The 27,726-nt window shown below is 47.0% G+C and overlaps 12 protein-coding genes and 1 non-coding gene across 13 annotated transcripts; 7 read left to right on the forward strand and 6 right to left on the reverse strand.

Moving 5' to 3' along the window:
* Nucleotides 1-28: 28 nt before the first annotated feature.
* V865_002663 (uncharacterized protein) lies at nt 29-409 on the reverse strand (the record flags this gene model as incomplete). The annotated part of the gene is made up of 1 exon (XM_066226463.1): nt 29-409. One exon carries the CDS (start codon nt 407-409, stop codon nt 29-31), a length of 381 nt encoding a protein of 126 aa, XP_066082560.1.
* A 1,418-nt stretch (nt 410-1,827) lies between these two features.
* On the forward strand, nt 1,828-2,790 carry V865_002664 (uncharacterized protein; the record flags this gene model as incomplete). The annotated part of the gene is made up of 3 exons (XM_066226464.1): nt 1,828-2,127; nt 2,177-2,438; nt 2,489-2,790. 3 exons carry the CDS (start codon nt 1,828-1,830, stop codon nt 2,788-2,790), a joined length of 864 nt encoding a protein of 287 aa, XP_066082561.1.
* A 31-nt stretch (nt 2,791-2,821) lies between these two features.
* On the forward strand, nt 2,822-4,506 carry V865_002665 (uncharacterized protein; the record flags this gene model as incomplete). Its single annotated transcript, XM_066226465.1, has 6 exons — nt 2,822-2,847; nt 2,898-3,220; nt 3,480-3,577; nt 3,622-3,751; nt 3,801-4,090; nt 4,144-4,506. The coding sequence occupies 6 exons, from the start codon at nt 2,822-2,824 to the stop codon at nt 4,504-4,506; spliced, it is 1,230 nt and encodes a 409-aa protein (XP_066082562.1).
* V865_002666 lies at nt 3,299-3,413 on the forward strand. Its single transcript, XR_010725574.1, has one exon. It is a non-coding gene; the product is annotated as a 5S ribosomal RNA (ribosomal RNA).
* Nucleotides 4,507-4,636: 130 nt separating the features above from the next.
* Nucleotides 4,637-6,107, reverse strand: V865_002667 (uncharacterized protein; the record flags this gene model as incomplete). Its single annotated transcript, XM_066226466.1, has 9 exons — nt 4,637-4,867; nt 4,917-5,344; nt 5,397-5,429; nt 5,489-5,495; nt 5,545-5,647; nt 5,760-5,782; nt 5,839-5,849; nt 5,912-6,006; nt 6,061-6,107. The coding sequence occupies 9 exons, from the start codon at nt 6,105-6,107 to the stop codon at nt 4,637-4,639; spliced, it is 978 nt and encodes a 325-aa protein (XP_066082563.1).
* Nucleotides 6,108-6,780: 673 nt separating this feature from the next.
* Nucleotides 6,781-13,440, forward strand: V865_002668 (uncharacterized protein; the record flags this gene model as incomplete). The annotated part of the gene is made up of 34 exons (XM_066226467.1): nt 6,781-7,705; nt 7,759-7,884; nt 7,936-8,336; nt 8,385-8,433; nt 8,487-8,523; nt 8,573-8,637; nt 8,685-8,912; nt 8,961-9,007; nt 9,058-9,181; nt 9,241-9,495; nt 9,537-9,837; nt 9,891-9,940; nt 10,000-10,053; nt 10,102-10,250; nt 10,294-10,638; nt 10,691-10,712; nt 10,760-10,826; nt 10,879-10,954; nt 11,002-11,089; nt 11,135-11,254; nt 11,300-11,390; nt 11,446-11,597; nt 11,651-11,717; nt 11,773-11,795; nt 11,849-12,041; nt 12,093-12,201; nt 12,254-12,663; nt 12,714-12,758; nt 12,829-12,896; nt 12,958-12,975; nt 13,028-13,098; nt 13,158-13,179; nt 13,228-13,304; nt 13,357-13,440. 34 exons carry the CDS (start codon nt 6,781-6,783, stop codon nt 13,438-13,440), a joined length of 4,959 nt encoding a protein of 1,652 aa, XP_066082564.1.
* An 83-nt stretch (nt 13,441-13,523) lies between these two features.
* V865_002669 (uncharacterized protein) lies at nt 13,524-14,678 on the reverse strand (the record flags this gene model as incomplete). The annotated part of the gene is made up of 4 exons (XM_066226468.1): nt 13,524-13,806; nt 13,873-14,216; nt 14,283-14,449; nt 14,504-14,678. The coding sequence occupies 4 exons, from the start codon at nt 14,676-14,678 to the stop codon at nt 13,524-13,526; spliced, it is 969 nt and encodes a 322-aa protein (XP_066082565.1).
* A 359-nt stretch (nt 14,679-15,037) lies between these two features.
* V865_002670 (uncharacterized protein) lies at nt 15,038-16,373 on the reverse strand (the record flags this gene model as incomplete). Its single annotated transcript, XM_066226469.1, has 8 exons — nt 15,038-15,082; nt 15,143-15,220; nt 15,275-15,345; nt 15,387-15,420; nt 15,519-15,633; nt 15,686-15,789; nt 15,854-15,919; nt 15,978-16,373. 8 exons carry the CDS (start codon nt 16,371-16,373, stop codon nt 15,038-15,040), a joined length of 909 nt encoding a protein of 302 aa, XP_066082566.1.
* Nucleotides 16,374-16,654: 281 nt separating this feature from the next.
* On the forward strand, nt 16,655-18,181 carry V865_002671 (uncharacterized protein; the record flags this gene model as incomplete). The annotated part of the gene is made up of 11 exons (XM_066226470.1): nt 16,655-16,720; nt 16,787-16,822; nt 16,883-17,055; nt 17,102-17,220; nt 17,266-17,471; nt 17,524-17,622; nt 17,687-17,707; nt 17,761-17,880; nt 17,930-17,980; nt 18,048-18,104; nt 18,170-18,181. 11 exons carry the CDS (start codon nt 16,655-16,657, stop codon nt 18,179-18,181), a joined length of 960 nt encoding a protein of 319 aa, XP_066082567.1.
* Nucleotides 18,182-18,476: 295 nt separating this feature from the next.
* On the forward strand, nt 18,477-20,205 carry V865_002672 (uncharacterized protein; the record flags this gene model as incomplete). Its single annotated transcript, XM_066226471.1, has 6 exons — nt 18,477-18,765; nt 19,018-19,092; nt 19,136-19,214; nt 19,266-19,298; nt 19,530-19,675; nt 19,736-20,205. The coding sequence occupies 6 exons, from the start codon at nt 18,477-18,479 to the stop codon at nt 20,203-20,205; spliced, it is 1,092 nt and encodes a 363-aa protein (XP_066082568.1).
* Nucleotides 20,206-20,229: 24 nt separating this feature from the next.
* Nucleotides 20,230-22,678, reverse strand: V865_002673 (uncharacterized protein; the record flags this gene model as incomplete). Its single annotated transcript, XM_066226472.1, has 11 exons — nt 20,230-20,370; nt 20,416-20,526; nt 20,577-20,597; nt 20,794-21,144; nt 21,188-21,376; nt 21,519-21,620; nt 21,847-21,896; nt 21,945-22,272; nt 22,322-22,453; nt 22,504-22,571; nt 22,639-22,678. 11 exons carry the CDS (start codon nt 22,676-22,678, stop codon nt 20,230-20,232), a joined length of 1,533 nt encoding a protein of 510 aa, XP_066082569.1.
* A 493-nt stretch (nt 22,679-23,171) lies between these two features.
* V865_002674 (GTP-binding nuclear protein GSP1/Ran) lies at nt 23,172-24,819 on the forward strand (the record flags this gene model as incomplete). Its single annotated transcript, XM_066226473.1, has 9 exons — nt 23,172-23,222; nt 23,501-23,528; nt 23,628-23,651; nt 23,716-23,975; nt 24,040-24,082; nt 24,212-24,249; nt 24,314-24,360; nt 24,422-24,548; nt 24,802-24,819. The coding sequence occupies 9 exons, from the start codon at nt 23,172-23,174 to the stop codon at nt 24,817-24,819; spliced, it is 636 nt and encodes a 211-aa protein (XP_066082570.1).
* A 605-nt stretch (nt 24,820-25,424) lies between these two features.
* Nucleotides 25,425-27,180, reverse strand: V865_002675 (uncharacterized protein; the record flags this gene model as incomplete). Its single annotated transcript, XM_066226474.1, has 6 exons — nt 25,425-25,891; nt 25,950-26,063; nt 26,116-26,493; nt 26,557-26,804; nt 26,861-26,980; nt 27,035-27,180. 6 exons carry the CDS (start codon nt 27,178-27,180, stop codon nt 25,425-25,427), a joined length of 1,473 nt encoding a protein of 490 aa, XP_066082571.1.
* Nucleotides 27,181-27,726: the final 546 nt, after the last annotated feature.

Here is a 27,726-nt window from a genome sequence, read left to right on the forward strand (position 1 = left end):
ATGCTTGTCAATCCGACACGACTCACCTTTATCCACCAATAGGTCCGGCACCTCCAACTTCTTCCTTCTTAGGTTCTTCTCCTACTTTCTTCGTCTCCTTAATATCTTGACCGCTCACATTCTCTTTCGACGCATCGCCCGCTCCCTTCTTTCCACCTGCATTCCCTACTGCGCCTTTACCTACTTCCGGATCGGTCGTCCCAGTCTTGGTACCTGGTCCCTTACCTTGACCAGCGGGATGAGGGTCGGGTGTGGAAGAAGGTAATGGAGTGTGATTATCGGCTTTCTCATCTTGGGGATCTCCATAGCCCGCCTGTGTACGTCTGAGGGCTGTGGAGTGTAATGGTCGTGCGAGAGCGACACGAGAGGAGAGGGGTCGCACGGGTCGAAGAGCGAGTCTGAATGACATTGTGTGTAGTCTGTTGGAAGAATGGTGCTGATAAGTGTTTGGACAGAATCTTGGCTTTGGCTTTGTGCTCACTTGTTTGTATCGTTTTATTCGCTGTTAGATATGTATTGTCAAATGCACACCAAAGTTGATCATCCCTTCTTCGTGCTCCTATATACGCATTCATCATTGATATGACCCAAAGTCACTAGACCCAATGAAACCAAGATTATGACGATATGGTGACGATTTGAATGAGATCGCCGATCGGGAAACTCAAATCTCGCATCTTGGGATCTTACGTTACTCGAGTGGTGATCACACTTACTTCCGCTGGAGCTATCTCACTGAAACCGCACATTCTTTCGTTGTTTGCTCAACTATATGCATGCCGACGTCTCAGTACTTGATCTGATATGAGAACCAAACACATAATGTGTTCCAAAAAGGTAACACCGAATCATTAGCGAGTTTGCACTACAATACATACACCAGTCTTTCTGAGAGACAGGAAGGGGTCAACAGACAGTAGCACATCCTGGGAAAGATTGAATCACCGACCTGCACCTTCTTCCTGTAGAAAACCGAAACATCAGGCGATGTGTTGATCATGAGGTCACAGACTTAGGTCGCTAGAAGGCCCCATCTTGCCTATGTGCAGTCTATAACTACTCGTTTTTACTGATGTTTCAACCGTACCTTCAGTTCTACCTCGGACCTTGTTTCGCTGTCTGCTACATGGCTGCCTGTTTTTCTCAACGAGAACATTGTTGTAAATGATTCATCGTATACTGGTTCCCGAAGGCATACACAGGGCGGAAACCACTGCATGTGGATCACAGAGCGCTCCAGGGTATACTCCAGGGTTTGGTGCGATGATCATGCGACGAAGCTGCTGCTGCAAAGATTGGCAGGAGACCACACACCAACCGAACTTGAGGAAACTGGCCTATGGACGATTCTTTCACTGAAATTTTTCATCCCCGAGGGTACAAATACGTGTACATACCCCTCTGATAGCAGTATCGCTTGAAGATAATGCCAGCCTAGCATTAAAATCAGGAAGACATCCACATTTTCATTTCATCTGCCTAAACCAACATAAGCTAAACTTACATTCCAAGACAGCCTCGACCATGTTGACATACAAGAGCTACAGTGTTGTGTCACCAGAACTTCGTAGTCTTTCATCGACCCTCAGCGGTGAGCGAGAGGTCTTCTGCTGCCTTCCAATGCTACGAACAGGTCGACAGAGATACTTGCCTGATCTCAGCGCCTCAGCTATCAGATAAACCGGATAAATCGGATAAATTACGGATGACGTCGCGTAACTCTCACTATTTCGGTAATCGCACAACAAAAGTTCAAGATCATCGTATGATAACGATCTACATATACTAACTCCGATATACAGTCCACTAATCGTTTGCACCGCCATCATGCGAGCGGGTCTACTTGTGGGAAGAAGTTTGAGTGGGTCAAGACCGTCCTTGAGGATAATATGTCGTTCAGGTATCCCGCGGATAGGGGGTTCGATCAAGCCGAATATCCCTCGATCGAGCGGACCTCCCAGTCCCGCAAAAGCTCACAGTAGTCAAGCCAGTACATCCACTCAAGCGAGACATGCTCAAGTCAACGCTCAGCTACCAGCTCCCACCGATCTACTGGAGCTCTATCGAGGCCTGGTAGCGAGTGGAAGGCTGAAATGGGATGATGAACAGGTCCGATGCGTTATGAAGGTATGTGAAAGACATACCAAGCCCCAATCATGCTGACTTCTTCTTACAGCTCCGACAACTCTTGGCCATCCTTGAAGACTACTCACCTCCGATCGATCTAGTCGCCAAGCTCACACCTTCAGCCCCGTTCATTGCGCAAGATGTCAAGCGGAAGTCTAGCTGGCTGAAAGGGAAAGAGAAGGCTGGGGAATACCTTGGGATCGAAGTCGACTCTGGAGATGAGGAGAAGAAGCTGGTCAAGGTGCTGAGCGGAGAGGAAGAGCTTGCGAATCTCACTACGCCCAAAGGTATTCTCTTGACTGGCCCTCCAGGTGAGTACGATAGACCACCGACCATCCAATTCCGTGCTGAGCCATCGCAGGGACCGGTAAATCACTACTTTTGTCACTCTTCTTTCAACTCTTACCACTTCCCAAACGTCGAGTCCACTACCACGCATTCACCCTTTCACTATATAGACAAGTCTTCTTAGAGCTCGAAAGGAGAAAGAATGCACCGTCGATAGTGGAAGAACTGATGCGAAAGAAGGAGAATATGGAGTTGGCAAACAAGAAAGGCTGGAGAGCTGTCTTCGCAAATGGCAGATGGGATGAAGAGGGGAATGAGAGACTATGGGCGAAAGAAGAAGGAATGGCATTCATCAGTGAGTCACCTCGGGACTGAGCTGTGCTGATAGATGGCAGTCGCAAGAAATATGATATTGGATTACTACGTCCTTTAGTGAGTACTCCTTACACGTAAAACTCAGACATTGCTGATCTACCATACAGCTTTGACGAATTCCAGCTCGTCGATGCTTCTTCTGCCGCGCTCATCAGAGACGTCCTCTCATGGTACTGGCGGCTGGGAGGAGTCGTCGTGGCTTGCTCAAATAGAGTGCCGGAAGATCTGTATCACCATGGGGTACAGCGAGATAGGATGATAGGATTTCTGGATGCGCTGAAAAGTAGATGCGAGGTGGTTCAGGTTGATGGCGGAGTGGACTGGCGTGCAAGAAACGATCACGAGCCCCATGAGGTTATGCTGAAATGGTATAGCCAGGATGACGAGAGCTTCGAGGTTGCCTGGCAGGAGAAGACTGAAGGATTGGATGGTGAGTGTCATTATCAGTAGCTTCTTGTGCTTCATCAATACAAATAGTCATATGTGACACAAATCCTTAAATATCATCCACGACCATAGAATGAATGAAGTCCCGCATCCCGTTAGCTCTGCGAAGTCAAGCTTCATGTCGCTTGGTCAGTACCAAAGTCGGGGACGATTTGGGAATCCCGAGTGTTGTAGTTGCAGAAGAATTGTTCTTTTTGACAATCGTTCGATGTCATTTACTGACATACCAGCCCTCCACATAGTTGGACCTGCTCAAGTCTCGGTATATGGAAGAAAAGTACCGGTCCCCGCAGCTGCAGAGGGAGTTTGTCGCTTCACTTTTGCCGATTTATGTGAAGAGGTGAGTAAGCTTCCAATTGATAATCGCTAACTCTTGTGCTTCAGTCCCTTGGCCCAGCAGACTACCTGACTCTAGCATCTTCATATCATACCTTTTTCATAGATGAGGTGCCCGTGCTCTACCTCAAACACAAGAACGAAGCTCGTCGGTTGATCAACCTTATTGACGCTTTGTGTGAGTTACGTCTCGCTCTGCAAGAAGTGTACTCTGACAATGGCTATAGATGAATCTCGGTGTCAGATATCCATCCGTTCACCTGCAACCACGTCGACGCTCTTCTTCCCAGATGCCTTGGATCTAGAAGAATCTCAAGTTGACGAGATGACCAATGACAGGATTATGGAGGCTGAATCTCTCTCCGAAACGCTTGCTACGCCTTATCGACCGAATATCAGTCTATACAATACTACTACTCCTGCTAAGAAGGAGAAGGAAAAACTGGAGGAAAAGCGGAGCGCGAGCTCTTTCAGTGTTCTAGGGATTTGGACGGGAGAGGACGAGAGGTTCGCTTATGTAGGTATCGGTCTTGATCTCTCTGAGGGCTAACGGCTGATAACATCTTACAGAAACGAGCGGTATCTCGTCTTGTCGAGATGACCACCTCACCCACATATGCTGCTGAAGAATGGTTACCCTTGGATAAAGAAGCAAGGACATGGGAGAACTCGAAAAATCCCACCACCGCACATTCTACCGTAAGGCGTGCATCGACCGGTTTGGGGAGTGCGGAAAAGGCCATGGACGATCTCGCGGTGGAGGCTGGTCATAGCAGACCAGGAAAACTGGAAAAGACAGAAGCAAAGGCTAGGAAACCAGCACCTCAGATCAAGGAGCAGCATATGTGGGGAGTTGTTGATGAATGGGGAGAAAAGGCAGGCAAATGGGGTAAAGGAGTGAAAGCTTACGAGACGGAAAAGTCTGATAGATAGCCAGATGACATGTAACCCATTTTGCATTGACTAACGATATTTGTACAATTTTGATTCGATCGAAGATCGGCTATCTGAACTTTTTCCATTTACGCTTTCCTGTTCTTTCCTGTTCAACGACGTCTTCACCTTACTTGGCATCTTGAACACCTTGATTCTTGAACGCTCCGCAAGCAGGGACTAGCACATCCTTGAAACTGTCCCTCTCCACCCATTCTTCCCAGAACTTCCTGACTTTGGGGCCGAACTTGAAACCACCGAGATGAGGGATAAGAGAGTCGATACCGGCGGCATCAGGCTCTCCACCAGCGATAGAGACGAGGCGTGTGAGCCATGAAATGGTATGAAGGTCGGCGAGTGACTGAAAGACTGTCAGATTACCGAATATCAGAATGGGTTTTCAAACTTACAACTTGGTCTCCGAGAGCAAAAGGTCCCTTGAATAAACTCTCAAGCTTTTTGAAAGCATCTGGCAAAGATTCCGTCCACGTCCTCTTACAGACCTCGAAGAATTGAGCTTCCTTCTCCTTTCCTGCTTTACCATTGTACAACTCCCATATTTGCTCATTGGATTGTATCTTCTCCTCCAAGAACTTCACCGTCTTTTGCTCCCAGGTCAAGCTTCCCTCCTTTGGCGCGACGGCAGACTCTGCAACCGCTTGTCTAGCTTCTTCCAAATGACGTTGGAGAGCTTCTCTCCTGAGTGCCAGTGACTGACCGGGAGGACGTTTTGCCTTGTCTCGTAGTTCTGCTTCATCCCTAGCAGCCAGAGCGACAAAGTTGGGATCTACCGTATACACATGGATAAGGTTGATGATTTCGTCGGATAGACCTTTGCCTGAAATATCGGTCAGCACGTATTGTATTTTCAGGTTCAGTGGCGATCATACCTTCAATAGTGGCGGGGCCAGTGTGGGAGCAGGCTTGTCAGCATGTTGGATATGGCCCGAGCTGGCGCTTCGAGCGTGGTCGAGGAAGTCACAGATTGACTATAAGTAGAGAATTAGCTGCAGCTCAACACCCTATGAGAGTACTCACGATGGTGTCCCTTAAAGAGCGATATCTAGTATCCACATCATTACCAGTAGTCTCGAGTGTCGGTACGACAAGAGTAGGAATCGTTCCTGCCAGAGGATCAGCTCTGAGCCAGAACTATCTAGTGAATGATGCTTTACTAACCATTCATGTTGATTCTGAGAAGGTCATACCAAGTCAGCTACGAATGTTAAGTTTTCTCAAGGTGTAAAACTCACTTCAAGTAGGAAGGGGCGAAGTTCTTACAACTGTCGTCAGCGCAACGGCCGACCTCTTGAGCAAGACCCATATACTTACCTCTCCTTTGGCTGTGAGCAACAGCATCCAGTATCAGTATCTTCCCTCCTGGTCATGGCCAGAAAGAACTCACTGATATCCACATATTTGATTATGTACTCGTCGCTGGAATAACCTTTCTCGTGCAAGCACAATTGAGGGACGGTGGACCATACCGAAGTGGGCCAACTTGAAGGAGCAGGGGAGTCAGCGCTAGACAGGGTCGTCCGACATGCGACTCACGAGTAGAGGATAGCTTTGGGAAGGGTGTCGGTGTCTGTAGCCGTCATTTTGATGGATATGGGTTCAGTGATAGTCAATGGAATGACTGACCGTATACATGTAAGATGTCAGAATGACAACTGGTGGGTTAAACAGCACTAGCAGCAGGTTCAGGATGGGCACGTGGAGAGGGATCTACGACTACTCATTAACATAACAATACGTCATCCTCGGTGGAGGTGATTGGCTGGCACAATTACGTAACAGCGCGATTATCGCGTGATCGGTCAAATCCGCCTGAGCGCATGGATCTCACATGCAAGCGCATCCCACTTGTAATGTAAATTTACGAGATTATGTTCATCGCATCTAGCAGAAAATCAAAATTGAAGCTGGCTCATCCTGCTCGACTTTATGCTCTTATCCCTCTTATATCCCCTTCGTAAACATCCTTCCGCCTGCGAGGTGAATTAGACGCCAGAAGGGACCTTGTTAGACTGCCAGTAGCAGACTTTTAGATGGATAGAAAGGAGGAGAAAGGAATACTACGAGTACTCACTTTCTGAACACGACTTACGCAAAGGGGTTTCCATCTCGGTTCCGAACATCATCAGTCCTTCATCAGCCCTTTTCTTGTCACTGAACCTTTTATCCCTTCCTCGTCTCATTGCTCAGAAACGATACAGCTTTGCTCTCAGCCTGGCTTAGAACTTATAGCTCAACGGCAACTCATTGAACATCATGTTCAACCTAATTCCCATCATCAGCACAACTTTTATTCCTCTCGTATCGTTATCCTCATTGACAATCTATCTATCGACACATCCTGCTTCTCCCATCTACACTCTGTTCCAAAAGCGTATCGCCCTACCCACTCATCAGGATGAAGATTTCAACGAACGCTATGACATTGTCGAAAAAGACCCTTTCAACATCGAAGATCCTGTAGTATGCGAAGATGGTACCCCGGTCGATCCAGAAAGCTTCTGGGCATCTATGAGAAGACGAAAAATAGGCGTGTTGCTGTTGATGATCCCACCCCTGATCTGCAACATCCTCTTGCTGATCTTCGCAATTGTCGCTCACACACCTGATCAAGATGAAAAGACCCGATCGATCATCCTACCTTCGCTTCTACTGCCATCTCAACTAGTTACCCTTTATCTCGCCTATTGTCATATCTCTCAGAACGAGACTCAGCCTCACTGGGCTACGACCGTTCACCTCTCGATCGATATTTTCATCCAATTTATGGTCCTGGCTTTTCTCGCTCTTCTCCCTTCGACACCACTCCCGTCCGCTCCTACCGGGTTATTTGCATCATTCGCCCGTATCGATGTGTTTGCAATTCCTCATTTCACCCCTGTCTCGCTTCTCAAAATGCTTCTTCCCATTCTCTACGTACCTCCTCTTCTTACGATCCTCTCCGTACGACGGGGTCCGCCCCTCTATCTTCCCTTGGACGCTATATATCCAAGCAAGATCATTGAAGCAGTACCTCTGGGAACGGAGTCGCTTGACCCTAGTAAACCCAATGTCAGCGCTGAAGTTCAAGCAAATGTACCGGAATGGCTTTTGTTTGGTTACGCTACTCCCGTTATACGTAAAGGCTATTATTCGGATAGTTTAGATGTTTGGGATCTTCCCATTTTACCAAAAAGTCTTCGTGAGTACAGTACCAAATTCGATTATCGTCATCATTGTACTGACAAGACTCAGGTGCTCTCGTCCAATATCGACATATGAGGGGAATATACGGGAGACCTAAGGGTCGATTTGGACGCAAAGAGGGGTTCAACCTTCTATGGAAGGTAGCCAAAGCTAACTCAGGGCTGCTATGGGCTCGTAAGTACCAGACTCTGGACCACTATTTGCGCTGACTAACGAATTGTTCAGAAACCCTCCTTGCTACTGCTACCGCTTTCGGATACTATATACCGCATTATATATTGTTGAAATTCGTGGAATATCTCGAAAACGATCCCACACGATCTACTCCCGCTTGGGGCTGGCTGCTCTGCTTCGGGCTGTTCATGTCGAACGCTATCATGTTCATCGCCACTGGAGTTACTTGGTCGATCAGCTCTACCTATCTTCAAGCGCGAATTAAACTCCAGCTGAACACGCTGCTCTTCAGCAAGACCTTGCGAAAGAAGGACATCGCCGCAGCTGGCGATGATAAAGGACAAGTGGGAGATGTCAAGGCGGAAGCAGCTAAAGATCAGAAGAAGAAGGAAGCTGCAGGCGAAGATGGAGCTGAGGATGAAGAAGCTGTCAGCTCCAAAACTCAGATCATGGTAAGTCCTACTTCTAGAAGCCAGGGGTGAAGCTCATCCATCGCAAAGACTCTATTCACAGTCGACGTTGATCGTGTCACCGATTTTGTATTCCATCGTGAGTTGCTTTCTGGGATTATCCGTAGTTCTACTGACAGAGTTCATTTCAAGTTTTTGCGGTCGTCGATTCACCTTTAGAGCTCCTTGTGTAAGTGTTTTAGCTTTTTACTCAGGCGATCTTACTGACCATGCCACAGTGCGAGCGTTTTCGTCTTCAAGCTCTTAGGCATCTCCGCTTTATATGGACTGTTGACCGCTATTTGTGAGTCACCGCTTATCGTAGGAGAATGCCACTTACAGCGCGACCAGTATCATTACCTCTGAATCACTTTGCTTCAAAGATCGTTGTCAGAGCACAAGAGAACCTCATGAAGACGCGAGATCAGCGTACAGCTTTGATGAATGAAATACTTCAAGGTATACGGATGCTCAAATTCATGGCATGGGAACGGTCATTCGAGTCTCGTATAAAGACCATCAGGAAGAATGAGTTATCTTGGCAAGCTCGTAATTACCAGATCGAAGTGGCATTCAATTGTATGTACCTCCAATGAAAGGCTGTGCGATAACTAATGCAGTTTTTAGGTATCTGGGCTCTCACACCAGTACTCGTTACTGTCGTGTCTTTCCTGGTAAGTCTTTCCGCCTCTCAACCACCATGTCACGCTGACCATGCCCACAGCACTACACCCTAGTTCGCGGCAAGACCCTTACCCCATCTACCGCCTTTACGTCTGTCGCTGTATTTGCCGAATTAAGATATGCTCTCAACGCTCTGCCGGAGACTTTTATCGAAGCTTTACAAGGTAAGTGCGGGACTGCTTTGAGTGTTTGATCCGCGAGCTTATGCTAAACCGCTCCCAAGGTTTTGTTTCCTGTCGCCGTATCGAGAAATATCTCTCGCTCGCTGAGGTTGCGCCAATCGAAGAGAATGATGGCCAAGGAGATATCGTATTGTCATCGGCAACATACACATGGCCTCGGGATGATTCTGCTGTTTCTATCACCCAAAACGGATCATCACGGTCTACTGCCACGACCCCAAAAAATGCTTTCACTCTTGCCGATCTCTCGCTCAGGTTCCCGAAGGGAAAGCTTTCTCTGATATGCGGTCGACTTGGTAAGTGATTATGCCTACAATTCGAGCTGACACAAGCACAGGATCCGGGAAGTCTCTACTCCTGGCGGGTTTGCTCGGTGAAGCCGATCTGTTAGCTGGTCAAGTTATCTGTCCTCGATCTTCGCCAGACTCAATGGGCTATTCCGAGAAGGAGATATCTGACGCAGACTGGATTATTCCCAACCTGGTTGCTTTCGTACCTCAACAAGCGTGGCTTCAGAACGCCTCGATCAAGGACAACATCGTTTTCTCTTCACCTTGGAACCCGCAAAGATACCAACAGGTCATCGAAGCATGCTCTCTGACTACTGATCTGGAAATACTCGAGGATGGTGATCAAACGTGAGTGCGAAGGTAATCAGAGTGTCTATTTCTTAGCTGAATTGAGCTTTCAGTGAAATTGGTGAGAAAGGATTAAATCTCAGTGGCGGTCAAAAGGCTCGAGGTGGGTCCTTTTGATCCTATGTTTATGTGCGATACCATCAAAGCTAATGTAGTGAACAGTGTCGCTCGCCCGTGCCGTGTACAGTCGTGCTGGCGTATTGCTGCTCGATGATGGTACGTTCATGATGGTGCGGCTTACTAAGTGCTGACACATCCATCTAGTTCTGAGTGCTGTAGACGCCCATACAGCTCATGCAATCATGGCAAATTGCCTGCAAGGTCGAATCCTGGAAGGTAGGACGGTACTTTTGGTATCACATCATACTGCTTTGGTCTCGCCAGGTGCCGCATACATCGTTGCTCTCGAGAACGTGAGTGACCGTCTCATTGAAAGCCTAGCTAACGAGTCTACAGGGTGATGTAAAATTTTCCGGGACTCGGGACGACTTCGTAAACTCCGGACTTATGGCCAAGCTCGATGAAGAGGATCTCAAAGCCAAACCCACGGAAGGTGAAGCTAAGGAGGAGAAACTCGTGGACGAAACAGCCCTAAAACCTGCGCATAAGAGTGTTTTAAGCTTGAGTGGTGTTACAGGATCTGATCCTGGATCGGAAACCAGCTCACTAGCGCCTGAAGATGAAACAACTCTCGCTAATTCGACTGTCGATGTCAAACCCAAGGTTCCTCGAAAACTGATAGAAGACGAGAAACGTGCTCGAGGCAGAATTGCGTGGTCCGTATGGAAGACATACTTCGGGGTGAGTATCCGTGGGCAAGACAGGGGACGAGTGCTAAATTTGCTTACTATAGGCTTTGGGAGGACCCATCTGGTGTAAGTGTACCATTTCTTGAGATTGGCCTTCTCTGACCTAACTTCAGGGATCTTTTTCATCCTTGCTCTGGCCATGGCAATGGTCGTCCCCGTGGCCGAAAAGGGTTGGCTTGAGTGAGTGTCACCCTCAAGAATTGATCACTTCGAAACTGACAGAGAAATAAAGATATTGGACAGGTTCAAATCAGTCAACGGCCCAGGCTGGACATACCGCCCAATATTTCGTTGTCGGCTACGCAGCAGTGAGTTCATCCTGCCCAGTCGTGACTTCTAGCTGACGATAGCATAGATCACTATCATTGGAGTCTTTGCTTCCAACTTCCAGTATGCTATAATCTATCTAGGCTCACTACAAGCAAGCAAAAAGCTACACAACGGTGAGTCATCGTCAACATGCCCACCAGGCACTGACTTCCTTTCAGCAATGCTTGAATCCGTCTTATTCTCTACGCTGCGATTCCATGACACAACCAGTCGAGGTAGATTGCTCAATCGATTTGGTAAAGACATCGAAGGTTTGGACTCAAGTACTGCCGATAATTGTGAGTGAAGACGAAACTCGACTGGTGTTCTGACTCCTTTGGTAGTTGTCCGAAGTCTTACATTTGGACTGAATGTGGCTGTGACTTTCATTTCCATCACTTACGTTGGCGGCCTGCCATTCATTCTCGCGGGAAGGTAAGTCCACGCCGGGTATACATGTCAAACCAGCTAACCCTCGCCTCGTGCCAAGTGTTATCTTGGTCATTTACTATCAAGCCGGATCCATCTACGGTCAAACCTCTCGAGATATGAGACGACTTGATTCTGTCACTAGGTCCCCGCTCTATTCTCTGTTTGGTGAGACAGTATCCGGGGTTGCAATACTGCGAGCTTTTGGAGCGAGTGAGTCTGGTACTCTGTCAGGATACGAATGGACAATACTGAAAGGAGTACAGGTACGATATCTTTGAAGCATATGATGAGACTGGCGGACACGAACGTTTTAGCTTTCGTATGGTCATGGTGAGCTATTAGCCCCCTCTGTTTCTTTCATATGCGACGCTGAACTGCTATTCAGGACGGTCAATCGATGGCTTTCGGGTGAGTCCTCAGATGACACTCATCTCTATTTCACTGATCTTATACACCATTAGCCCGTTTCAATCTTCTATCAGCGGTCCTGGTCGGTCTTACCGCTGTTGCTGTACTTATCGCTCCAGGAGTGGATGCTGCGATGGCGGGCTTCGCCTTGTCCTTTGCCGGGACTATCTGCCATGACCTTCTGTTCGTCGTGAGACGATATGTGCAGCTCGAACAGAGTATGGTTGCAATCGAGCGTCTCAAAGAGTAAGTCCAGCGGTAGAGCAAATGACCAAGAACACTAAAACAATACCGCAGGTTCACCGATCTTCAACGTGAAGCTGCTGAGTTCGTGGAGCCAAGACCTCCTGCATCATGGCCAGAATCAGGGGCTATTGCCGTCGAGAAATTGATTATCAGATACGCTGTCAGTGTCTGATTGTCTTCGTAAAGTTGTGCAATCGCTAACGCATCCGCAGCCCGATCTCCCCGATGTACTCCATAGTATCAGTTTCACGGTAGCCCCTCGTGAAAAAATTGGTATTGTCGGTGCAACTGGTTGTGGGAAATCGACTCTGGCTTTAAGCTTTTTCCGTTTTGTCGAAGCCACCGAAGGCAGAATCGTCATTGACGGGATTGACATCTCCAAAATCGGTCTTACCGACTTACGTAGTCGGGTGACAATCATTCCTCAAGATCCGACAATTTTATCAGGAACCCTTCGATCGACCTTGGACGTTTTCGACGAGTATGATGACGCTGACATCTATGCGGCTTTGAGACGAGTCCATCTTATCAAAGACGACGAGCCTTTAGGCGAGGCCGTAGACGCCGAAGATGAGGAAGGCAGGAACAAGAACGTGTTCAGAGACCTTTCCAATCCCGTCAGGTGAGTCTTTGAGGGTTACGGGAAGATTCATTCACTGATATGCTTGGCAGCGAGGGAGGAGACAATTTCTCCAGCGGAGAGAAACAACTTATCTGGTGAGTGAATCTGAATGAATATGAAACAGGAAATAAATAGGACCCCTACTCAAGTTTGTCTTTCTTGTAGCATGGCCCGAGCTATATTGAAGCGTAATAAAATTTTGTTCATGGATGAAGCTACTGCTTCTATCGATTGTAAGTACGGTTATGCGCTAGAGACAGGTCAGCGTCATTGACCTATACGTGTGCTGTGTAGACGAAACGGACGAACTCAGTAAGTACTCCCTGGTTCCCATAGTGTCTTAGCTAATGACAACCTGAATCAGTCTCAAAAACCATTCGAGAGGAATTCTCTGACTCTACGATCTTGACAATTGCTCATCGTATACACACGATCGTGAGTTCTTTGAGTGAGCTTGCTTGAAACATGATAGCTGATGTGAGTTTTGACATCAGATCGATTTTGACAAAGTTCTTGGTAAGTCTTGCTATTTGCATACCGATAACGAGCTAACTCTCCTCGAAGTGATGGATCAGGGTCGGATAGCCGAATTTGCTAGTCCTGCTGAACTCTTAAGAGATCACAAATCCAAGTTTTACGCCGTGAGTGGAATCATAGACCATTCGGTGATTCGTAAGCTAACAGAGCGAACAGTTGTGCAAAGCAACTGGACGGACTGAATTTAAAAACCTCAAAGAGTTGGCGATGCAAGCTGAGAGGAAGAAGAGAAGATCTTGAGTTTCCAGCTTTCGGATGTTCCCATAGAAAAGGACTACAATATGCATATCATAACATAACACCGCAACTCTGGTTACCATTGATTACTTCTTTGTCAACCTTTCGTACTCCGATTGCCAGTCGTACTTGGGGTCGTACCCGAGCATCTCTCGAGCCTTTTTGATGCTGATACCTCCTTCTCTTGGGTTATCAGTTTCAGGTTCCCATTTGGTGTCAGGGAAAACTTTCTTCATAAGCTCAGCAGTCGGCACTCGGAATGCGTTGTCAGCATTTGCAATGTTGAAAACGTGAGCACCCTTGAGCGAAGACTCGATAGCAAGCCTGAACGCTTGTGAGCAATCTCTTGCATCAATATAGCAGAAGCCGCTAAGCAAATGGTCATCATCAGTAATGGGAAAGGAAGTCACAGCTATAGAATGTAATGATACTCACTTCCAAGCCCTGGTCCATGGGTCATTTTGCCAGTTCTCGAAATCGAGATACTGCTCGGGTATCATGACGTTACTCAATCTGATATTGATGATTTTGGCTTCAGGATTCCATCGGGTGTATTGTTCTCCCATCTTTTCACCTAGCAATTTGGCGAGAGAATAACTTGATTCTGGTCTTTCGGCATCTTCGCGGATAGGTAGCCTTTCGGGTATGTGAGGGTAAAAGGGGATACCGAAGACCGTCTCTGAGGAGGCGATTGCAAGATTGGTGATATTGAGTACACGGGCAGCTTCCATGATGTTGTAGGTCTGTCGAATGTTGGTGTGGAAGATGACATGGTTGGGCTGAAATCGCATGATCAGTTATACCCCATGCATGACTTCATAAGCACAACCTCTCGTCGCACTCACTGCTCGAGAAGGAGATGGGATGGCTGCAAGATGAATCACAGCGTCTACACCTTTATATCCCGAGTCAAGATCAGAAAGAGCAGCGATGACTTGTCCATAATCTGTCAAATCGACATGAACAAACTTGGCAACTTTGGCCTCTTCAGGTGCTGGCGGACTGACATCGACTGGGTATGATTGTCAGAGATGTATCCAGAATGATCAGGATTGGTTTCACTCACGATTCCAAACTTCCCAACCATGCTCTACCATCTCTCTAACCATATATCGACCTAGTTTCCCAGAACCGCCTGTAACGATGACTCTCTTCTTACGTTGCGGAGCAGGCTTCGAGGGGTCCTGCAATCGTCGCTCCGAAAGGGCCTCTCTGCTGGTGAACGATGATGGTGCGCTCATATTGGATCGATGGGATTCAATTGGACTGGCTGAGTAATTTCTGCATCTGGAAAAGCAGGCAGAGGGAGCCCATTGAAAGCTTGTTTAGAATATATATACAGGACAAGAGGTGGAGGGAGGCCCATCGAGGTGACAATCTGAATGATCTGCCGGGCCGGAGGGCACCGGTGTATGAAAAGGGAGAGCACATGTACCACTAAATGGGAATGGTAGATAGATACAGTATAAAGATTGTCCGTTTACATGCATCGAAGAATCACAAACATCTCAGGCATTTATACCGTGGCTATATACGTAAAAGACGTGACAGGGAGGGATAGGCGTAAAGTTGTACCGAGTTGATGTACTCTGACATTACACTAGGATCCGATCAGACCAGATAAGGAATCACTTCCAATGATCGACTGAAGAACAAGTCAGCATTTGTACATTATGCGAGATTGTTATGGTATGAGACCACTTACCTGAATATCAGAAGCAGTGATAGGACATTCAAAACTTGCGCTATTGCTGATAGTAGGACTGACTGTGACCCCAAGAATCTGTGTTGCGTCGAAATTAGCGTATGAGAGAGGTCTCCAGTGGTTTGTACTCACCTTTAATTTGAGATAGAGGTCGTAGTCTACTGTGATATCTTGTTTAGTACCACCTGAGATACCGCATTTACCTACATATTATCAGCATTCATTTCGAGACGATTACACTCACTGATCAGATCCTTGAGGATGACTTGATTGGGGTCCTTGGACAAAGTGTAACTGATTGTCAGCTGCTGTTCAACCTCACACAAACTCACTTCAAGGTGAAAGGGAAATCAAAAGTCGATTGAGTATATCCGACAAAATTAAGGTTGTACAGTGTACCCCCTCCGAACGTGTTGGTGTTGTTACCAGGATACTGCGCCGTTGCGGTGATTTCCTTGAAATCCGCATTGAACCAATTGGGATTGGCAACACTGTCGAGACGTCAGCATTGGAGGAATTGAAGGTAGTTGATGTGGTACTTACCTGATACTGAGGTCAAAGCTGACAGTGAGACCATTGGTGGTGAGAGAGACGGGCGAAGAGCCGATGTTCACGCTATTAAGAGCGAAACTTGGGGGTCGGATATACTGATCATTAGCGCTTTTCAATGAGTATATCACTCACGAGAATGATTGACAGGATAATGCTGACAACCAAGATGATACCAATGGTGAAACAGCAGCAGCATAGCCTCAATGACATCCGTACACCACCACCCTATGTAAGATATGAGCACCATGTCTCGAGATGGAAAGGTTGTGTTCATCGATCTCACCCTTGACCATTGTTTACCCCTTTCATCTTTCCTCCACATCCGCAAGATACCCGTACTCCTAGGGGGTGGGCCCATCTCAGCGATAGACACAGGAGGTCGCCTTAGTCCTGATCGACCCGGTTGTGCTCTCTGGGTGTTCTCCTGATATTGCCCCTCATCATTCATTTTCTCGGTACTTGAGTTGGGTTGATAATCGCCTGATGAGGGGTCAGCGGGGTATGAGGGATATCGAGGTTCTTCACCGTATGGGTTAGAGTCATTGCTATAGGTATAGCCTTCATTTTGGAAAGGAGGAGGGTGTTGTTGAGTTTCATCATAACCGTCGTTGTTGTGGTAATACCCTTGTGGTTGCTGGTTGTACGGATCGGCGTAAGTGTTGCCGTACTGATGGGACATGGTGAGCAGTGATATACGTCTGCCAGTATCGGTGTGTCGATAGTGAGAGATATATCGATATGAACATATGAAGATATGAGGTTGAGATTGAAATATGAATGGAATGAATGCTATGTATGGGATGTGTTGATGCTGTGTAACTCACGCGTAGTCTCACTCATTACGTAATAATAGGACATCGTAAAGCACGTAACGATAACACTGGATTAGATGCATGTTAGATGCATATGATGTTTGACGTTTATTGACACCACTGTAAATCATCAGCTAAGCACTCAACCATGTCTGGCCCACCAGAAGAATCGAGGAGGAACCTCATCCTCGCCAAACAGCGGGAACGAGAAGCCGTAGGTCGATCAGAGTCTTGGCCTTCGCGACTGGTATCTTAACTTACCTATTCTAAGATCATTTAGGCCGAACACCAACGTCAGAAGGATGCTTTGTTGAAGGTATGTCGAGGATCAACATCGACGTAGCATGCACCTGCTGATAGATGCGTGACCACACAGGAAGCCGAAAAGGATCATACGGTTAACAAGTTTATCGGAGTAACGGAAAATTTGGATGAAAGATTGATCAAAACGACAGTCGGTTTGGTGACCCTCTCAGAATTTCAGAAGACCAAAGATGATCTCGAGGAGCGTCAGAGACAGCTGGCAGCCCAAGTCGCCGCTGATAAAGGGTTAGTCATATCATCACAGATCGCATGTACTGACTTCCGTCTGTAGAACGAAAGGTGTCGTGAAACCAAAGAAAATGAAAAAGAAAGAAAAGTCCAAGTTGTCATTTGCAGATGAAGAGGAAGAGGTGGCTTCTGTAGGCGACAAACGGGCGAGGGATGAAGATGGTGAGTGCTAATCGGCCAAGCAACTCTTATTGACATATATCCTAGATGAAACGAGTAATAAGAAGAAATTCAGCAAAAACCCTGCGGTCGACACATCGTTCCTTCCGGATCGTCAGCGAGAAGAGAGGGAGCTGATAGAACGGGAAGAGCTGCGCAAGAAGTGGCTAGCTGAGCAGGAGAAGACTAAAGCAGAGACTATCGAGATTACCTATTCTTTCTGGGATGGTAGTGGTCACAGGAAAAGTGTCGAGGTAAGCGTATATAGGATAGTTGAAAAAGACAGGCAACTAATGACTCTTTTAGTGCAAGAAAGGGGACGACATCGGCACATTCCTGAACAAGTGTCGTCAGCAGTTCCCAGAGCTTCGTGGTACTAGTGTTGAGAATTTGATGTACATCAAGGCGAGTTATTGTAACTATTCGATCTCAAAAGAACAATTGTTAATATTGGATGTCGTGTAATTAGGAAGACCTGATTATTCCACATGTCAGTACCAATTGTTCTGGTCCATATAGTGTTGCGCTAACCGATCTGTTCAGCACTATACATTTTACGATTTCATCATCAACAAAGCTCGAGGAAAGTCAGGACCTCTTTTCAACTTTGATGTACACGACGATGTGCGTCTGCTCGCGGATGCGACAGTGGAAAAGGATGAGGTGAGTCGACCACCAAAGGTTAACGTAGTGGCCTGCTGACATGCAGTAGTCACACGCTGGTAAAGTCGTTGAGAGATCATGGTACAATCGATATAAACATGTAAGCTACCTATTGGGATATGGAATCTGCTTTTTGGATGGGGCTCTGACTGGGTTGTTCAAATTAGATATTCCCTGCGTCAAGGTGGGAGGTGTATGATCCTGACAAGGATTATGGTTCTTATGTGAGTGGTTTCCATCAACACTCAACGATTATATGGCAGGCTAACGTCATACATCCGATATCCAGCGAGTCGCATAGGTAGATACATACATGCATGCATATATCTCTCTATCTGTATATCGTGCAGACATACACCTTACAGGCGATATGCCAAGTCACGTGACCCTTACTTGTTTGTTGCCACCCACAACATCTTCTTGTGGTCCATCAACATTTTTCTTTGCTGCATCTACAACTGACTGATCTCATCTCCTTTCAAGCCATATATATATATTATTTACTTGCCCCGGCGCTGCCTATGCCGGTTTCAGCTCTACGAAAGCTGCTTCCCTCGAGATCAATAAGAACATATCGCCCGTTCTGCACCTTCTTCATGGCTGTTGCAACCGCTCGCAGTCCTTCCCCAGCTGGGGACGTTCGAGAAGTCAAGCGGCTCAAGACAGATCACACCAGTACTCCCTCTCAACAAGCACAGTCACAATCTACTCCCATTACATCCGACGATGCTCAGCCCGACGTATCCGCTGATGCTAATCAACCAAATGAAGCTGAACTTGTAGAAGAGCAAATGTCCTTGCCTATCGAATTTCCTAAAACATACGAGAACGAGCTGAATTATCGCGATAAGTTGGTCCTGGCACCTATGGTGAGGACAGGAACCTGTGAGTACCTTACTTTGGGCAACTCATCAATGCATGATGACTGACTGGAGCACCCTCATCAGTACCTACGGTATGTCTCGCCTTTCCACGAGGTCATACATAGCAAACTGATCTCGTTTTCAGCGACTTTTATCCCTTTACTACGGAGCTGGACTGGTGTGGTCACCCGAAGTAGTAGATAAAGCTATCATAGGATCAGAAAGGACCGTTGATCGTGAGTTGGTGCTGTGGATGCTCTGGGCTGACGAACAGCCGTGACTGGTGTCATCACCTACCACAAGGGACAGGGTCCGATTTTCAGTACTCATCCAATAGAGAAGCCATATCGTAAGTCTACAGTCACCTGGATTGAGCTCACGTGAATCTGCAGTCATCTTCCAGATCGGGTCGTCCGATCCAGAACTCGCCGTGAAGGCTGCTCAGATAGTCCAGCAGGATGTATCAGGGATGTGAGTGACGCTGTGTGCTAGATTACTTGTAGTTGCTGACTTGGCTATTAGTGATCTGAATTGCGGTTGTCCCAAGCCTTTCTCGTGAGTTACTGATCAGTATAGACGCTTGCTTACATGAAGAACGCATTCCGGTATGGGAGCTGCCCTTTTATCTACACCTGATATCCTACTCAACATCCTTCGCGCTCTGCTTGGTTCTATCCCTTTGCCCATATCATGCAAAATTCGTTTGCTCCCCACTCAACCATCCACTTTATTCCTTGTCTCTCGTATAATACGGACGGGTATACGCAACTTGACTGTGCACTGCAGAACCCGTGATATGAGACCCGCAGAACGAGCTTTATGGGAAAGATTGGCAGATATAGTAGCTTTAGGAAAGCGACGAGGTTTACCCGTGATTTGTAATGGTGATGGTGATGGTTGGGCCAATTGGGAGAAGATCAGAACCGAGACCAGTGAGTATGGTCAAAGATATGGAAATGTGTAGATAAATCCCTAGCTGATTTTCCCATCAGATGCCGATTCTGTCATGCTCGCTCGTGCGGCAGAACGTAACCCTTCTGTGTTCCTGCCCACCGGACCGGTATGTAACATGACAGAAGTCGTTCCAAAACTGCTCGCCATCGCAAAGCATACCAACAACCCGTGGGGAAACACCAAATTCCTGTTAACCCAATTCAAAGCTTCTCCACCGCCTATATCCAACATGTCGAAACACGATCGAAAACAAGCAGCTGAGATCGTCAGCAAAAGCAAAACAATAGAACAGGTCGCAGAAGGTCTCAAAATACCTATCGACAACGTTAAGGAGGTGTTCGATGCTATAGTAAAGAAGATCAGAGAACGAGATCGTGCCAATACAAATATCTGGGAAGAAAGGCATGAAGCGGAGGTCAATGGCCAGGTGGTAGATGAATCAGCAACAGTAGACGGAGAAGCTGAAGTGGACGGTTTCGAAGTAGGTGTAGGGCAAGCCCAATCATAGACAATTTAACCAATGCGATCCATATCATGCATCACCTTCAATCCTAGGCATCCATCGAGCTCGACCTTCACGTCTTGCACTTTTGTCCCAAGAGAACGAATCCCCATGGTTCTCCAACACACTCTTGTTATGCTCAATAACTTCGGCCAACAATTTTATTGGGCCCTGTCATTTGCATCGTTAGCCATGTTCGCTTACAGTTTGACCTACGTAAAAATCAGTCAAATCCACAGTATCTTCTCGTCCCATTTCGATGATCTTTCTAATCCATTGAGAAGCCTCCTTGAGTCTCAATAGGGCATCATTGAGCGACTTTGTTGGCTATATCCTTATCAGCTAGCTGTAGGCGACGCATGTCTTCGCACACTCACCTGAATCCTTTTTAGCGATTCCTGATCCGTTTGAAAGCGCTGAAAGCTTGGTGTCAATCCACTCTTCGCTCTCTTCCCGTCAGGAAGATAGATTGCTTTCAACGTATGTTTGTGCCGTAACTTGAATCGAGCCTCGGAGTAAACAGGACCACCATCATGCATGGGATGCGTGGTCAGGAGCTATTCCATCAGCTTATCTCTAAGCTGGTTGACTCACCAAACAGATTGCAGAAGACAAGGCGAGCCACAACTTGGCCCATATGGATGACCATGACTGCGACCGCTGACACAGTTGTATCCTGGAAGAAGTGACTTGTTGCATCCACCACCACAGTTCAGCTTCGTCCAGAGATGTCACGAGGTCTGAGTCAAGCGCCGCTAGGTTGGACTCGATAAGACAATCGAGATGAACAGCATGGAAAACTTGGGTGATCTCTGATAGATCCCGATACTTCGAGAGATATTCTCCCATAGCTGCTCTCTCTCTCCACGATGCTGACAAGATCGAAAAAGACCTGAACTGACGCGATCGATTGGAAAGAAAGGTCGACATTGTAGCGGTCAAGTACTGGATGATGTATCAGCTTAATATCACGATTCTGGTGACATACACTTGAAACCAGATTTTTCCAAACATTCATCTGATGATCTACAGCTGCATTACCCCCATTGATAACGTTGTCGTACACTTGTACTGATGCGTTAGGATAGCCAGTCTCTTCAAAGATGAGCATTCGCACGGCTCGATCGTTCCCGTGACGACCTCCAACCACCTGGTTGCACGCGAAATCGAATCGAGTCTAATTGTCAGCGAGGTAGTACGCAAATCCGACTTACCTTGATCAAAGAGCGTAGTAAAGGGATCCGTGGAGTCGAACTCCAACCTAAACCATGTAATTTGCCCTAACTGTCAGCAGAGTCCTTATCAATCTCACAACTCACTGTCCACGTATCCCACGGATCTTCTTGAGATACAATTGCTTCCACATTGATGAGTTCGTCAACCATAACCTTCATATCCTTCCACGCCAAGCTTTGCGTTGGCTGTTCGAATTCCGGTAGAGGCATATGTTGCCGCAGATACGAAGGAACTGACGAGTCGAAAGCAGCTTTTGCTACATCTGAGGAGTCCGTCATTAACTCAATGCCATCTGAGGCTATTCTCATGACTCGCAGAAGAGGACTGCATGATGTTGACGTTCCGGAGCTTGAAGCCAGATATTGTACCCAGTTCTGGATTCGTTAGCTCCATATGACAACCATGACTTACTCGTCGGTGGATCAAACGTTTTGACATTTGATCGGACCAGTGATAGGACACTGTTACAGTATCAGCGACAAACATCGAAGGTACAATGCTTGACTTACCTTGAGAATACTGATGCTCGAGCCATTCTAGGGCTTCGTTGGCCAAATTCACCACATCCTCCACCGGGTCACTCATCCGGACAGCGACACCGTAGTGATCAAGCCAGCAATCCTCTCCATCTCTAACATGTCCTTTAGCGAATTCGGTGTATGCCAGATCGATACTTTTGCAGTACAGCAGAACGTAGGCTCGCAAAACAAGGTAAACGAGGTATGACCTATGATCAGTATCCGTGTCTTGAGGCGGACCTGCCAAATGATGAGGATTGTGATAGTGGAGAGCGGTGTAAACTGATTGACAAAGGGTTGCACCTCGATACCATGCCACCTAAGTCATATCAGCCTGATTGATTGAGGATCCGGCAGAAAGTACCCACCTCCAAAGCCAGCATGTTGTCCATCGTCCAGCAGAGGTCCGCTGGGGAGAGAGATGCAGCCGGGCTGTAGACGAGAGACGATCTCCGTTCTTGTAAGTCCGACGCTCCGGCGTCCATCTTGGGATCCATCATCTAGATGTGCGAATGTCAGTATCCAATTGTATAGCAGGATCAACACACACCTGAATGGCATTCATGGCATCAAGCATAGTCAGCTCTGGAGGCTTGACCATCTCGGTCGGGGAGAGATCTGGAAAGTACATGTCGCAAGTCAGAGTTAAATAAATTGGGATTGTTGATGATCTGATCTCACTAACCTCGACAAGCATTCTTCAACCAGCTGGAGATGTCTTGCATCTTTCTCGATAGGACCCGTGATCTATTCCATGCTTGACCCTAGGTGATGTATACCGTTCTTTGACAGCTGTATTGTATGCTGGGGGATGTATAAGATATATAGATATAAGAGAATAGCAGATATCAGAGCGAGTAGCGAGCGTAGATGTAGAAGTAGCAGCAGTGGAGACCCCACACAACAACCAAGACACCCAAACAACGGAACATCCAAGACCCACGTGGCTTGGGATTAATTGCGATTTAATGAGACATGGAAATAATGAGTGACGCAGATAGGATTTTATGGGAGTAGTGTTGCAAGAAGTCATATCAAACACGCTCACCAACACCACCACCACCACTTTGCGCTCTCTCTCTCTCTTCATTCAACATCTTCCTCTCCCTTCTTTCCCTTTCCAATAAAACACTAATCATATAGATAGACCTTGATTGTCATCCCACCGATCCCAGGCATCCCTACTCACGACTCATAACCCAAAAAGAACCTGTTAAAATGGAGAACCAAGCTACTTTCAAATTGGTCTTATGTGGAGATGGTGGTACCGTGAGCTTTTCTGCTTCGTTGAGCTATACCTTCCAGTTCTGTTCAATCCCTTGCATTTTACTATTCCTTTATCGATGCGAGCGGATGTGTTGACGGGTGTGCTGATGGTTCTCAATGCAGGGTATGTAAAACATCTGTCGATTTGGAACAAGTACTCATGACTGACTGACACTATCCAATCTTACCATATTCTGATAATTAGGAAAGGTATGTTTTATCTCGTATCCGCTTTCGCCACTGGCTCGTATGGCTGACATTGCTTGCAAATTGCTGTGTAGACCACCTTCGTCAAGCGACATTTGACTGGTTAGTAATAATCTCTGGATCAGAGGACAAGAGGCCAGAGCGCGTCGCCTCTATCCTTCAATCGTAAAAAGGTCTACTTTCGCTGACAAATGTACACAGGTGAATTCGAGAAAAAGTACATCGGTAAGTTGGCCCTGGCCCTTATAGTTCTGGAGACATAGACTGATACCGATTGCGTATTCTTCAGCCACCCTCGGTGTTGAGGTCCACCCTCTGACTTTCCACACCAACTTCGGTACCATCTGTTTCAACGTGTGGGACACCGCCGGTCAAGAGAAGTTCGGTGGTCTCCGTGACGGATACTACATTCAAGGTCAATGTGGTATCATCATGTTCGATGTTACCTCTCGTATCACTTACAAGAACGTCCCCAACTGGCACCGAGATCTCGAGCGAGTTTGTGAGAACATCCCCATCGTCCTTTGTGGTAACAAGGTCGATGTTAAGGTAAATCTCATGTCTCCTCACAATTTATAATCCAGCTTTCCCCACTGACATCGACAATTTACAGGAAAGAAAAGTTAAGACCGGAAATGTCACCTTCCACCGAAAGAGTACGTCACAAGCCTCTCTGCAGCAAGATTTCCGTGCTTCGCGCTCTCTCCCTTTTCTTCAAATCTGCATGCGCATTCTTCTAATCTTCTCAGTTCATGACTGACGTTTTGACTGGGCAAATTCAACAGAGAACCTCCAATACTTCGAAATTTCTGCTAAATCTAACGTGAGTCAGCATTGAGCCATGATCTACGTATCTATTAGCAATTAACCTATGTCGCTTTTTTCAGTACAACTTCGAGAAACCTTTCCTTTGGCTCGCCAGAAAATTAGTCGGGTAAGTGTATTCAATACTCTTGCATGTTCCCATCATTACGTCAACTGACAATTATCTCTAGCAACCAATCCCTCGAATTCGTTGCTGCTCCTGCTCTTGCTCCCCCTGAAGTCCAAGTCGATCAAGCCCTTATCGCCAAATACGAGGAAGAGCTCAAACAAGCTGCCAACGCTCCTTTGCCCGACGAGGTACGTGTGCATATTCTTTATTTCCGGTGTCGTTGTTTCCGTTACCAGTCCAATATTTTCCTGCTTTTCTACTCTTTCATTTCACTTCTTCGCCATCTTTCCTTCACCTCTATGCTGGATATGCAATATCACAATCAATCGCGTACTTCCTGCCTTCCTTAAGTGTTGACATCCATGGATGGCGCCACTCATGTGATTTCCCCACTGCGACACATGATAATCGTACTGACAATATGGTTTCACATCTCAATAGGACGACGCCGATCTCTAGGCTTGATCTCCTATCCTGTTGTGACCGTAGATGGGGTAGAGTCATTGTCGTATGTGGAAGGAATGGGAGGCTAAATATGTAGACACGTTACTCATGAATACATGTTCATATCGTTCACTCAATTTCACCTGTCACTATCCTCGGTTTATGATCTGGATTCGTCACACCTTCTATACGTCCACGACATATAGTACATCTGCGTCTCTATCGCTGGATCGTGATTGGGCTTTCCTGACCATCTCTCGCCAGCCGATTATTATTGATTGGTATAGGTCTCGTTCCACAACTCCCTCTAGAGGCTGAGATCCCAAGTGGGAAATCCCCTATAACCCCATAAGATCAACAGTGGGGAGGAGATCATTCGTGACTTTGTTTCGTTCCCACCTTAATGGTGCAACGGGGTCGGAACATTTCAGTAAAGTTTCAGATGCATATTTCAATTTTCACTTCCAGGTTTCTTTTTCATTATAACCTGTCTTTCGTATTTCGTATCTTCATTTTCGCTTCCAAGCTCAACTATTGGCAATGGGATTTTTTATGGACCATCGTTCCTGACTGCACGACCTACAATAGCCAATTTCTTCGTACATATTATATATAACTACCTAAGAGATATATACTATGACCGCCTCACTCGAATACACTTCGACGTTGGCACAGCCGTTGTGTACGGCAAGTTGCTCATACTTCTCATCACCGACGGCATTGCATGTCGCATTGTCGTAGCTGACCCCACCAAATGTGGGTACTTGACCAAGCTCCTGTTGGCTGGTTGCGTAAGGCGCAGTCAATCTCTTCACATTGACACTCTGGAGACCGTTGTCCAGGCCAGAAAGGCTCAATGTTTGTGATGGGCGCTCCGTGGTAGTCGTGTTGCTATAATAGTCGGTATTGATCAAGACCACTTTCTTCGGTACGCCTTTATCTTCAGCATACAAGCCATAGGCAGCGAGCGAGGTGGAGCCGTCATCGAGCGCTGAAATGCTGGACATACCCGATAGCGCCTCAGTAGCAAAGAGGGCTCCGTAGTATGGAGCGAACACCTTCGTTGCGCCCCACCAGGAATATGGACCTGTCAAAAATGAATCAGTGGAGTCATCCAGCCAAGAATTATCCCGCAACAAACTTACTATTACCAATAGTTCCTTGGTGGAAGTACAGTCGTGAGTACCCGAGGTTGACAGCTTGAAGCGCATAATCCGCAAGCCAAATTGCAGCACCGAAAGTAGGGGAGATACCTCCCCCTCCGCAGGTGGCTGTGAGAATTAGCACCCGTCGAGTATCAGTTTCACTCACCAGAATTGGTCTCTCCAAGGACTACTGGCTTCCCGACAGCCGCTGCTGCCTCAACTTCAGGTTTGAATGTGTCCACGAAAGCCTTGACACGGGAGTGATCCATCAAAGTAGTAAGGTTGGTTTTAGATCCTCCACAAGCGCTCTGAGGATAGGCGTGATCGGCAAATGTCCTGACGATATGGAGAGTGTTATTTCCTTGTTCCTGTGGGGCTAGCTCCTGTACGGAGAATTTGGGTGGTTGAAGGAAAACGCCCGCTTCAACGATATCATCCTTGCCTAATGCACTGGACACAGCCTTTTGCCAGTCAATCTGGATCTTTGCATCTAATGCAGGAGTCCAACTATGGTTGTTCGCGATAGGGTCGGTGGCCGTGTACACTACACTCGAGGTGAGTCAAGCCAAGTTACTCAGACCGAAAGGTGTAGCAATTGTGCACTCACAATCCGGTTCGTTTCCAAGTTCAAATGCAAATAGCCCGCTGACCGTCTTAATCGCTTGTTTGGCCGCAGCGATAGTATTATTGAGTTGGTTCAATCGTCTGTTCAGTCCAATGACTACGGGACGTTTCAATCCTTCGGCCAGATCGAAGAAAGAAGGGCCATAGGTCAGGTTCAACGGAGCACCACCTGGTGTAGGGATCACGAATTGGGCCGGGGAAGTCAAAGTGGCGTCATACAACGCTCGATCTCTGTTGAGGTTCAGCGCCTGGCTTCGACGCTTTCTATATGAGTGGATGAGACTCACTGCGTTGTTCCTCCAATACGGACTCTTGTCTGAGACTGGGAAGCTGCGTCAAGGTTTGCGAAACACTGGCTGGTACTAGCAACATCTTGTACATATCCTGGGAAGGCGAAAAACTCAAGTCTACAAGACCGTTAGTAGGTGCCATTGATTCAACAGGCAAGAAATCTGACTTACGACAGACCAACGGGAGCAGCATCGTAGATAGGTCGCTGATCTCCAGCTGTGACATCGAGCTTGACGGTCGAGTCTCGAGGCAAGACATAGCTCGATACACCGAGGGGTAGAAGAAGTGACAACAGGGCGAGGTCTTTGCTCAACATCATGGGTGCAGTCGATCGATCTCGATAGGTTCATGGTGAAACGTCCGAAAAGTTTGCAGGAGCAGCGGTCGACATATATACTCGACGACTCATGTCTTCGACCAGCGACACGGCCGATCATTAAACCGTTGATCTTCTTGTTTATTGTGCTTTTTTGATGCCGAAGACCATCATTCCTCAAATAGCTACGAAAGAAAGGTTTGCATGTAGTCAAGAGATCGCTAGCTCATGCGGTGAAGTCTTGCGGTTAAGAGATCACGAGGACATTAAAGGGAGCTAGTCCATAAATGGTAGGCGATGGGCGGACAGATGATATCCCAAGCTTGGAAATCGGACCAATTGATATGCCCCGCATGATCATGCGCCGGGGTCAGTGTGCCTGCTAGGAACTGCTACTGCCGTGGATTATCGTAATCCGTAGTTTCTGCTAGAAAAGATAGGTGATACTCGCACAAACGGGATGACCATGTGTCTGAGATATGGGCAAACGGAAATAGATGGCACTTTACAGATGAGCTACAGATAATTTCAGAAACCCCAGATTTA

Source organism: Kwoniella europaea, chromosome 1, assembly GCF_036810445.1.
Source record: "Kwoniella europaea PYCC6329 chromosome 1, complete sequence".
Lineage (NCBI taxonomy): Eukaryota > Fungi > Basidiomycota > Tremellomycetes > Tremellales > Cryptococcaceae > Kwoniella > Kwoniella europaea.